This window comes from Ornithodoros turicata, unplaced genomic scaffold, assembly GCF_037126465.1.
Source record: "Ornithodoros turicata isolate Travis unplaced genomic scaffold, ASM3712646v1 Chromosome24, whole genome shotgun sequence".
Taxonomy (NCBI): Eukaryota; Metazoa; Arthropoda; class Arachnida; order Ixodida; family Argasidae; genus Ornithodoros; species Ornithodoros turicata.
Window position 1 is genome coordinate 2,522,909 of NW_026999345.1, and position 12,594 is coordinate 2,535,502.

Genomic DNA, 12,594 nt, shown 5'->3' on the forward strand with positions numbered 1-12,594 from the left:
TTTATAAATTACGCGTTCAAAAGCCTCGAAAAAGACCTGCAACACTGAAATCGGACGGTAATTAGATGGACAGTTTCTGTCACCGCTTTTGTAAATCATAATAACCTACTTGCATACTCTCGGGGGAAACTGCCGGTACGTACACAAATGATTACACCAGTTCATTCTTCTCTAACGTACAACACGGTTTTTGCCGTGGTCTCTCTTGCGAAACGCAACTAGCTTACTTCACCTATGACTTATTTTCATCTATCCACGCTGGTTTCCAAGTAGATGCCGCATTCATTGACTTACGCAAAGCCTTCGATAAAGTTCATCACCTTCTCCTTCATAAACTGTCTCTCATAAGAATTTATCCAAATTTACTTGCATGGATTGGGGACTTTCTTCACAACAGAACTCAATTTGTCTATGCAAATAACACCACTTCCTCCATTACATCTGTCTTATCTGGAGTTCCACAAGGTTCTGTTCTCGGCCAACTTCATCAACCATTAGACTCTTTGCAGACAACTGCGTGATTTACCGTATAGTTACCCCCTCTGATAAATCTGCCTTGCAAAGTGATCTCCATGCCATTTCTTCCTGGTGTAACACTTGGCTTATGCCATTGAACCATGGAGGAAGGAAACATAAGGAGCGGCTCTTCGCGCCAGACTAGCGTAGCCACCCTCTAGCGGTCGCTCGAGTCAAAATCGCCATTGCTTCCTGTCCACCACGTGATTCCCTCTAAAGTTTCGGTTTTGCAAGGCTTTGCTTCTCGCGCTGCTCTCCGTATAATTTTGCTTTGTTAAAGTAATTTATTGTGAAAATGTGAGCACCATCGCAGAAACGACGTATGACAATGTGTTCCTGTCCCGGCTGCGGCTCTCGTTGAACTAAAAGCAGCTCTGTCACGGGAACGCGTTTTGTTCGTAAGCACACGGTAAGTTGTTTTAGTCGCCCGTGCGTGTTCGAGTCATTTACCTTACGGGACCTTATACTGTGCCGCAGATTCATTTCATACCTTCTGTTGTTGTACAAATCTGATTAATGGTATTTTGAGAACTGCATTCTTTACCACTTAATCAAGGAACGTACATACGTTGGAAGTAACCGTTGCCACACGTGATGTTTACCGGTCCTGCGTACTCCTTCTGCATTCTGCACACTGTGACGTGTCTTCTAATAGAACAGTAAACATTCGAACACACAGAAATAAAGTGCAAGGCAGTATTACGTTCAACGTAATACTGCCATCTAACTGTGACACAACTACAGCTCGCGCAGTCTACTCTGCTGGCGCCATACTGTCTGGAGGATCACGTGGTAGACAGGAGCATCCCAGAATGCAATGCGAAGCCGGCTACGCTCATCCCGATAGAAAACTGCCGGAGGGGCCGCTCCTTGCGTTTCCTTCCTCCATGCATTGAACACTTACAAGTGCAAACACATGTCATTATGTCGCACTAATCACACACGCTCAACACTTATTCTCTAGATAATATTGTACTTGACACTGTAAGTTCACATAAATATTTGGGTGTTCATATAACTAACAACCTCACATGGGATCTTCACATTAATCATGTATGCTCGAAATCTAACCAGATGCTAAGCTTCATCAAACGTTACTCCAAAGCACCTATCGAACTAAAGCTTCAACTGTACACCACATTAGTTCGCTCTAAAATGGAATACGCGGCGTCTATTTGGGATCCTTACCAGGATCACTTCATTCGGAAATCAGAATCTGTACAGAACAGGGTTGTTCGCTTTATTTTTTCCGATTACTCACGTCATTCCTGCGTCAGCGAGCTCAAATGTCGTGCCTCTCTACCACCTCTTTCTCTACCCCTCTCAAACTCTCTCGTCTGTTGCTGTTTCATAAAATCTATTATAATGACACTCTCCCCGGGTATTCTCTTTTTTCTCCTCCTCACCGTATATCTAGGTACTTGGATCATCCTGAAAAAGTCCTCATTCCCTTTAGTCGAACTAATCATTTCCAGAACTCATTCGTTCCCAAGACAGCTAGTGAGTGGAATGACTTACTTGCGGCCATCGCAGTGGTCCGGGACTCAACAAGATTCCGTTCCTTACTCCACGACGTAGTATTTCATGTGTAACTTTGTACTTTTTCATTTGCTTCCTTGTTATTTCTACTCCCCTCTGTAATTCCATGTGACTTGAGGGTAAATAAATAAATAAAGAAATGCCTGCCTGCTTCAATCGTTTTTGGTGCCTGAATATTTCTGGGCCCTAGATATCATTCTGAATTAGAGAATAATGTGGTAACGTCAAGTTTGTGGAGTAGTAGTTGTTTTAGTGGTAGTTCCAGTAGTCAGTGTCCAGTCAACCCTCTCGGCACAAAAAGAAAAGTTGGAACTACCTTCCTGGTTGTCTGACATCGATTCCATCCATTAGTTTATTTAAAACCGCTGTCTGCGATCATGCTACCCAAATGTGAAATCTCCTAACGCAGTATATTCGTATTACTATCATGTTGTTGTAACCTCTTGCAATCCGCTCCCCTCTGTAACGCTTCTTGCCCTGAGGGTAAATAAATAAATAAATAAACAAACAAACAAACGCTTTAGAGACCGAGGTCACAATTTTTAATCTCTCATACCATACACAATTGTCTCTTCGTGATTTCTCCTGAGATGTCATTCACAAATTGTTACAAATTGGAACGCATTCCACAACAGATGCTCGTAACGCTAAAGGTAATTGTCGGGATTCTTCTTATATACAAGTTGTCACTTCTTGTAGAAGTATTCTTCATTTCTTTGGGTTGATTTATTTGTTTATGTTATCGTTTAAGGAGATGAAGGGCATGAAAGAAGCATTCATCATAATAATAAAGAGGAATAAAGGAACACAAAGGCAAAAGGGAAACAATGCAATGCATGTTGTTCATGGAAGTAAACCTTGGTTAGCAGTTGAGGGACACTGTATGGGTGTCCCTTCATTGTTTGTTTGTTTCTCTGTACTGTTCTTTTTTTCTACGTTTCACATGTGTCACCACCCAACACATCGCTTTTGACTCTCAGTCTGTTCACGCGTGCGAGTTTCAAAATGTCAAACACAAGTAAAATACGGCGGGAGACAGATTGCATACGTACAGCCTTCCCCTATCTGTGCAGTAGCATATGTGCTTCTTCAGGTGTTCAGGTGTCTGGGTTCAGGACACGAGACAGCCCAGGGCTGGTGCATTTTAACGTGTACGCGGCCTCTGTACACTTGCATGGTTGCCATCACAAGTGTGTCCTGACTACCTGTTAAGCCACAGGTTTCCTGCTCTGGCTGAACCAGCTCTACCAGCTTCTTCTCTAACTTTGTGTGTTCCTGCTCTACATGAACTCTGCAGCACAGAGGTTGCATTTGTATGGCTTCGCACCCATGTAGGTCTTCTTGTTGCACTGCAGGTTTGTGCTCTGCCTCAGATCTGCAGAACAGAGAATTCTCTTTTTTGGCTTCTTGCCTTAGGGTGTCTGCTTGTGATATTCTGCAGGACAGAGACTGCACATGTTTCACACCACAAGTTTGTGTTGTGGATGAACACTGCAGGACAGAAGTTGCAATTTTATGTCTGCTCACCCGTGTGTGTTCACTTGTGACGTGACAAAGTTGCACTCTGTCTGAAGCCTGCAGGACAGAGACCGCACTTGGATGACTTCTCGCCCGTGTGTGTCCGCATGTGCTGCTGTAGGTTCCAGCCTCTGCTGAACTTCGCAGGGCAGACACCACACTTGTATGGCTTCTCGCCTGTGTGTGTCCACTTGTGCTGCTGTAGGTTCCTGCTGCGGCTGAACTCTGCGTGGCAGACATCGCACTTGTATGGCTTCTCACCTGTGTGTGTCCGCTTGTGACGCTGTAGGTGCCCGCTCTGGCTGAACTCTGCAGGGCAGACATCGCACTTGTATGGCTTTTCACCCATGTGTGTCCACTTGTGACGCTGTAGGTTCCCGCTCTGGCTGAACTCAGCAGGGCAGATATCACACTTGTATGGCTTCTCACCCGTGTGTCTCCGCTTGTGCTGCTGTAGGTGCCCGATCAGGCTGAACTCTGCATGGCAGACATTGCACTTGTATGGCTTCTCACCCGTGTGTCTCCGCTTGTGCTGCTGTAGGTGCCCGATCAGGCCGAACTCTGCATGGCAGACATCGCACTTGTATGGCTTCTCGCCCGTGTGTGTCCGCTTGTGCTGCTGTAGGTTCCCGCTGCGGCTGAACTCTGCGTGGCAGACATCGCACTTGTATGGCTTCTCACCCGTGTGTGTCCGCCTGTGATGCTGTAGGTGCCCGCTCTGACTGAACTTTGCAGGGCAAACATCGCACTTGTATGGCTTCTCACCCGTGTGTGTCCGCTTGTGCTGCTGTAGGTGCCCAATCAGGCTGAACTCTGCGTGGCAGACACCACACTTGTATGGCTTCTCGCCTGTGTGTGTCCGCTTGTGCTGCTGTAGGTTCCCGCTGCGGCTGAACTCTGCGTGGCAGACATTGCACTTGTATGGCTTCTCACCTGTGTGTGTTCGCTTGTGACGCTGTAGGTGCCCGCTCTGGCTGAACTCTGCAGGGCAGACATCGCACTTGTATGGCTTTTCACCCGTGTGTGTGCACATGTGACGCTGTAGGTGCCCGCTCTGGCTGAACTCAGCAGGGCAGACATTGCACTTGTATGGCTTATCGCCTGTGTGTGTCCGCTTGTGCTGCTGCAGGTGAGCAATCCGGATGAACTCCGCAGGGCAGACATCGCACTTGTACGGCTTCTTGGATGAATCTGTCCACTTGTGCTGCTGTAGGTTCCCGCTCATACTGAACTCTGGAGCTATGTGGTTCTTGTCACCTGCAGACCACGAGAATGCAGAGGGACAGATGCTGCACCCAGAACCCATTCCTCCCACCTGAACATCTGATGGAGTAGTAGTGAGACGCTTTTCAGACTCGTTGTGACAGTGTTCAAACATGTGGCATTCGAGGCTGACTTTCGACATGCGTGCAAGTGCACATGGCTTGCTCTGGTCTCTATGTTGCTCAGCGTGTCGATCGTTCATAGTGACTAGTGCAGTGCTGTCGAGCTGCAGTACAACTGTTGCTGTGCTGATCTTGAACTGTGCACTTGAAGAAGCGCAACCAGAGTATCCTTGATCACAAGTGCCTCTAGGCTTGTCCTGAATATGGAGCGTATCAGTGCAGTCTCTTGCGTCTGAAATTTCACAAATCTGACATTACGAGGGCATACTAGACGAGAAGCATCTCCGACTCCGGATTTTTTAAAAACTAGGTGGCACCACATTCACAAAGCCCTGTCACGCCGTTTGCGTTCCAACTCCACAGATAATCCCCATTGTCCACGATTGAGGCCACAAGCTCAAAGCAGCTCGCACCATGCTCCGGCATTTGCCAAGAAGTGAAGAGTAGGACTTTCGGACGGAACAACCTGAGCTTAATTCGAGACAGTCACAGCTTTCTGTTTCTTTTCCTGTATGATCACTTTTGTTTCTGTGTCATATAATTAGGTTATGCTTTAATATGCACGGTTATATCTCCGCCATCATGTGAATGTGCAGGAAGGGCCTCCGAGTCATTATGCGCATTTGACACAGCTGAGCCATTCCAGCCAAAACTAGCCAACGATGTACTAGCTCAGCCTTTTCGAGTAGATTGGAAAAAAATCGTTCATATTTCGTTACTGGCGTGCACGCAGAACATAAGCTCTCTTTTTCGCCACCCTCACCATGGCTTCGGCTCATTTGCATATCAAAATTCGAGGATGGTTATTTTCAAGCGCGTGCGTGTTCCAGGATCTGTTAGACTTTAAGTACGGCTTGCAACTAGGATGGTCCACTCAACCTGCCCTGTCGCTTGTGCCCGAAATCCCGATTAAAAAGTTAACCCCTCGAACTTTTTGAAAAATATCTAATTTTGTTCACTAAATTGGTATTTTTTTTCTTCGCAGTACGTGGCATTCCAAAAGAGGCTGGCGCAAAAATTCTGCTCTATGTAAAGAGATGGCGGAGATATTACATTCTGCAAAAAGGTGACAGAGAGAATACACAAATGTAGGAAGCTCAAAGTATTCGGTAAATTCATCAACTCCCGAAATATCAAAATGCTTCCTGAATGCCCATGAGAATGAATAGGGACCAACGAGCAGCAGACGGCGGGTCATTCTTTGTTGACAGAACACCGGTCACGACTGCTTGCTAAACGAGCCACACTGTCATCGTCCTCTTTGCCCGAAGAGCTCAGACGCTCCAAATCACTGCTTTCGTCTCTGCTTCCCAGACCAGCGCCTCCTATTACTCAATGCCTTTCCATTTGGTCAGAGGTGCCGTACTGCGCATGCGTATTAGTTAACGTTCTCTCGTTTGACGGCGCCACTACCCTACACCCAGGTCTGACGCGCGCTGACGTCACCTGCCGCACATGTTCGTGTTTTGATGTTTTCTTTGTAATCACTCGCAAGGAAGTGCTTACTGCACACATCGGAACAGTTGGAAGTAGTGTTCGGCTCCCAATCTTTCCTCGCTATCACTTTCTACCACTTCTTTCGTAACGCGAGATCTGCAGGCACCTCGTGAAACGATACCCCTTGCTCCTTTTTCTTGGTCCCAGAAGTAAAAAACATGGCAGTACGCAGTACCGCATTTTTCGAAACGTTCGAAACCGCGCTTATCGAAATCAGACAAGAGCGCATAGCAGACGACAAGGGGTATAGGGAAGTGGCGCTCTCTACGTGCCCTCCGCGGGAAAGGGAAGCGACTCGGCGCATCTGCAGATGGACAGGCATTGAGTAATAGAGGAGGCACTGCCCAGACACATATCGCTGGTGTCAACGCCCGAGTCCTCACAAATCTCGTGGTAATTTTGTGTGATGGTCAATGCTATTCGCACCTTCGACGGGCTACAGGGGTCGCTACGAGCGCATCGAAGATGGCGGACGAAACGGGGGACGTGTTTGCACAGGGGTGACACAAACCCGCCATTGTTGTAACTACCCTCAAGCGGGTGCTTTTGGCAAAACTGCCATCTTGTCCTGGTCGCACGTCATAGAAAACGTCATTTTGAGGTCATGTGACTTTGTTTACCTGTCGTTTTGCCGCTTACCGACATATTTTTGCCGTCATAACACCAAGAGATGACCGTATTTTGCCAGCGTAAACTATGCGGTGCTTCTTCCGCAACATGGTAGCCCATTTCACCTTAGTTTAAAAGTACATCGCATCGGCTCGGTAAGTCCTAGCGCACGGTCTTCATCACATCTTTGGAAGTTGGCAACAATACGAGGCTTTATGTGTAAAACTGCGCTTTTCATTGCGAGATTATCGGATAAAAATAATTACCGTGATCGAAAAACATCCAAAACGTCGTCCAGAAACAACAACCGCATTGTTTACAAACGGTTTGGCCGCCGATCACGGGCGCCGCCATCTTGAACGTCACGTGTGCCTTGACGCTTGCTGTGACGTACGACCAGGACCTGTCCAGGATGCATTGCCGTTCGCCCAGCACGCTTCCGTCTACGGAGCAATACACTGGATGCCACCCCTGTGCGTGTTTGTGTCGCCGGCGCATCCGCAGCTGTTTCTAACAGAAGTTCTGTCATTCGTTGACGCCACAAAATGTACACGGAACTTTCGTGAAGGCGAGCAGGTGCTGCTGGCGGGGCACTTGATTGCATTCGGCAAAAAAGATTGCACTAGTAACCGTATTAATGTGCACGGCATCTGTTTGAGTACCAGCTCTGTGAAAGGGGAACCCCACACCATAAACATTGAAATACGTGTGGGATGTACATGCAAAATAGCTAAGGCAAACTGCTCATACAAAGCAGGACTATCTCAAGCTTGCAAGCATGTTGTGGCACTACTTCTTCAAGTGAACAGGTAAGTCTTACTTCCTGTTGGAAGACACTGGCGGGTTTTACCACGTCCGTTAATATTTCAAATCAAAATGGGTGTCTAATCATGAAGTTAAACCTGAGTTTTGCACCACAAACTCCGGTAAGCGAATTTCACATTGCGTTAGGTGAAGCCGACTTGCGGAATGGTGACGCGTAATGTTGCCACAAGTTGTCCTGATATGTTCCCTCCACGTGTTCTGGGGTTCTGGTCGCTGTTTTCTGCCAGAGCGATGTCACACAGCTTCGCGGTTTATTGTTGCGAGGGGGGTAAAAAGGTCAAAACAAAGATTAGGTGATAGGGTTCCGGGCCGTTCAATCCCTTTGATCTTATCTCCACCACCACCACCAAAAGGAAAGTCATTGCTTGGATTGCGCTACATGATGTAAGGGGGTTCATGGTGAGGATCGCCCTCCCTTTTCGAAAGACGCAGCAGCATGACTCGCGCGCTCTGGCGTCACGGGGGAACGACCTCTGTCGCATCCTCTCATTCGTATCATCCGTAAAAGCAAGATAACGCGTTCGTATCATCCGAACTCTAATACATGGGAAGAATAGGCATACCGGCCGGGACCGGAAAAGAATTCGTATCATCCGTGATCGTATCATCGAGATTCTACTGTAAGATGAACTTTTTTTTTAATGGAGCTGTTTTTCTTTCGTTCGAGAAACAGAAAGAGCACAATTGCTGGCAATCTTCCTTCATGTTCATTTTAGATATGAGATGAATCCTTCACATCTACATGCTTCAAATTATTATCCACAGAGGTAACATTTGTTTGTAGTGCATCGTTTCAGGTTTTCCATTACGGAAATACCTCGCTCGCACTATTCTACTTCCCTGATTATCCGTAGGGGCGTCAGAAATCCTTCACGGCAAGGGGGAGCGAGCCCTACCCTACCCTGACCTGACCTGACCTGACCTGAAGGGGAGCACTGCGGGACATGGAGTTAAGACTGGTTCACACTGCCACGTTCGCGCTTACGGGCTACGGGTTGCGCTTACGTAGTACCCATCTCGTTGCCGGCTACGTTCCTCCATCGTTCACATTACTACGTTTCGGCGCTCCGTTCCTCTAGGGAGCCTCCATGTGCGTCCCCTTTTCAGGGAGGCGACAACTCCGTTGTCTGCTACGAGCGCCAGCATCTTGACTCCCACATCGCATTGGGCGTCAGCGGCGGGGTTGCGTTTTTCTCGATTTTTCGCGACAGGAAGCGGGTAAAAGCAGAATGAAGGATACTAGTGTAGCAAAACTGTCATATATGCTAGTAGGTCATGGGTTGTAAAATATGTTGTTAATGCTTTGTAACGTTTGTCTAAACTCGTCACTGCACCTGCACACGCGGTCGCGTCTCGACCAGCGAATTACAATGGTAAACATGGGAATGTGTATAGACAACAGAAATACGTTAATTGCAACCAGATTTTATTATAACATCTCATTCAAGTGCAACGCCAGCTGCCGTTGTGCTTGAAAACGACGGTTTTACCGACATACTCCTGTCGCAACTGTACCCTTAATCGCAGTTGTACAAATTTGCCCACGATTACATGACGGAGTTCTTCTTTGTGTTGGTTACAAGTCGGAAGATTATTGTCCACGTTATTATGAATAAAAGACGAATGCCTCTTCACATTTGTACGAAGAAACGTGTAGCACATTTCTCACGCTGCCCGAACTATACCGAAGATCCATTGCACCACGTACGTGTTCACGAAAGCTTGTTGTGGCTTTGCGGAGATTTAACGCAATTTAATTTTCTTTAACGTAAATGACCACTGAGCTACCAGAATACACGGTACGCGCTGCAAAGGTGCTTGCTTACCTCGCACACGCACCAGCTCCTTGTTGGTTCCCATTCTGCTCTCTTTACTTGCGCGAGCGAAACATCTTTCCGCTTTTTTAGATGCTGGGAAGCGATACAAACGCGCACCTTTCCGAGAGTGATTGGCACACTTGGGCACACAGCACCCTGGCATTTCGCTGCACGATGTATCATACGAGCAACGCGCTCTGCAGATCTCCACGCACGCTCTTCGTCCACCAACGAATGTATTTGCTCAATCAAGTAGGAACTATTTAAACAAGAGCGAACGTCGGTTCGCGACCTAGCTCTTTAGGCGACAGATCAACGACCCCATGCCAGCCATACGGAGATGAACTGAGCCCTAGCAGCGGTTCATAGAAATAGAGAAAAGAAAAAAGGAGCTCTTTCATGCGTAAATTCCGATGCAAAAGAACTGTTACCCGAACGTGGTACACGCAGAAAAAAATCACTTGAACTCTGGTATTACCCGAGAAAATGACTCATGGAACGACCAATTTCAGCAGTCATAGAGGAAGTTCTGACACGCTTGTTGCACGCTGGACTTAAAATTCCGGAGGGATGAGTTGCGATATTTGTTCCCAAAACGAACAATTACACTAAGACACCGAAGAAATGCAATCACTTGCGTGTATATGTGCCGGATGGCCCCTCGAACGCGCAAAATGCACAGCCGGCAATGGGCAGCGCGTAGCAAGTTGGGAGTCAAACTGCGCGCTCCGCGGAAGGGCGAGGAGGAAAGGCGGCCTCTCTGAAAAGCGGAGAAGCCGCAGCCACCCATGGAGGCTCCCTACGTTCCTCCAGAGCCGTGTATGCCAAAGGGAGTCTGGCCATTAATGGAACATGCCTATACCTGGAGCTCCACCCACTTTTTGAGCTCTCTGGCCAATCACGAGCCAAAATACAGTTCGCTATTAACCCCAGGCTATCCAAGCTATATATTACCTGTATTAACTGGGTGGCGACATTTTCCTGAAACTGGATTGGATTAGATTGAATAGGATATTCCCTGACGACCTAGCAACATAATGGATTTTGCGTCCACTTTTAACGGCGCCATCTGGATGGTGAGGGGCACGCCGGGAAGACGCAGAATAGCAGAAGTAGCAGAAGCAGAAGTGCTTGCTAGCAGAACTGATTGGCCGGCAGAACCGCTAGTTGGCACAGACTGCCGGTATTATAGGTATTTCAACTATGAAATATAACAAAACTGAACCAAGAACGGGCAGAGGTGTGTATATGAATAAAAGTATGTCATGAAATGAAAATTTTTGGCCATTTGTAGCGTTTTTCTCGCTATTTGCCTGTGATCGCTGTCGTTACTAGGACTAACAAGGACGACGAAACATATTATTTTCAGGTAAACATCGACACTGGAGCGTAATTTAAAGGTGATTTGCAAGATAATTGCAACAGAATGTACACTTACGGAATAAAATTGACGTAATTTGTGAAAAAAAAAATTGTCATGAAATCCTCGCTTCGCCGTTCCAAGCTACGCCGCCATTTTCGGGAAAATTTTGGTGTCATGGCGGCCCGCATAGAAAACAGCAGCCAATGAAAAACGCTCAATTTGATTGACAGGTCGAGCCCCTTTTTTATGCTCCTCCTAATGGCCAGACTCCCTTTGGCATACACGGCACTGCGTTCCTCCAATGAGGAGCGCCATCCTTCCGAAGAAAAGCGAAATAGAGCCACAGAGTGGCATGGCGTCCAGCGTCGAGCACCCCGGTGCCGGCTGCTTTGGAAGACAATCAGATATTCCTTGACGATGTTCTTAACCGTTAATGTTCTTAACTTAACGCCATCGTCGACAGTGCAACGTACAACTTGCTACTTCGGACAGATTCAGTGAGTAAAGATATCACCTGACAGAACCACTGCTATGCTAATTGTCATCCACGAGTTTTCTTTTTTCGTGGCATCCCTGTAGTCGCTTCTTTTGCTATTGCATAGCCAGGGAAACTTCTCAACTAGGAGAATATGAGCTTCTAAGACATCGAATGTTTTCGCCATCTTTGCAAAGAGACGCGCGAGACAAAACGCTTGCGCGGCATCCGAACTTTTCTGCCATCCTATTGGCCAGTGCGCTTACGGTTACGGAGCTTGCGGGAGAAAAGTTGAAGATGCTTCAACTCCTTGCGGAAACGATCTTGCGGGCGCCGTCTCTTCGTCGTCATGGCAACCCCCACCGTAAGCGCCCGTAACCCGTAGACGCAAGCGTAAACGTGACAGTGCGAACCAGCCTTTAGGAAGAGGAGGAGGAGTGTCGTTGGGAGGAACCCGAGAGGTCTGCCTGCCTGATTAGGCGGCATGTTTCTCGAAAGGGGAAAGGTGGTGGAGAGGAGGAGAGGAAAGGGTGAAGGAGGATAGCTGCGTCCATGGGCCGACTTCAGGGGAACTGTGCCGGCATACGCCTATTACACATCTGAGGGAAACCCAGGAAAAACCCCAGACGGCACAGCCGGCCCGCGGATTCGAACCGCGGACCTCCCAGTCTCCAAGCGCACGCGTTACCGCTGCGCCACCGGAGCTAGTAACTAGCCTTTAGTGATTGAGAAGTACGGCATATATAAACATAGGATCCACAAGCAATGACTCGTACAATTGACGGTGCGCGTTGTAATGCAGATGGGGAAGGCTATCCCGCGTTCTTGATTACCTGGAGGCGAAAACGCTCGCACTAGTGCAGCAGAAACTGAAATGCTTGTTGATGGTTTCACTAAAGGCGGTAAGACAAATTTATAGAAGTGAGCGAGCGATAACGTGTTCCCTCATTTTTTTATAATTCATATTATCGTTAAAAGTACATTGATTTCTTTGGTAAATGGCATTTATTGCTGCACCATACGCTCTGTCAATTATTCTAGCTATGGTTG

At 47.5% G+C, this 12,594-nt stretch overlaps 1 protein-coding gene across 7 annotated transcripts in view; it reads right to left on the reverse strand.

Moving 5' to 3' along the window:
• Nucleotides 1-2,580: 2,580 nt before the first annotated feature.
• LOC135373411 (zinc finger protein 436-like) overlaps nucleotides 2,581-12,594 on the reverse strand; it is a 34,805-nt gene continuing 24,791 nt past the window's right edge. For 5 of the 7 annotated variants that reach the window (XM_064606621.1, XM_064606620.1, XM_064606619.1 and 2 more), the window contains one exon: nucleotides 2,581-5,190. In XM_064606621.1, the coding sequence (XP_064462691.1) occupies nucleotides 3,593-5,190 (1,598 nt within the window). In that variant the 3' untranslated portion in view covers nucleotides 2,581-3,592. The remainder of the gene's footprint in view (nucleotides 5,191-12,594) is intronic. The other 2 variants (XM_064606623.1, XM_064606624.1) reach the window with 2 other exon arrangements.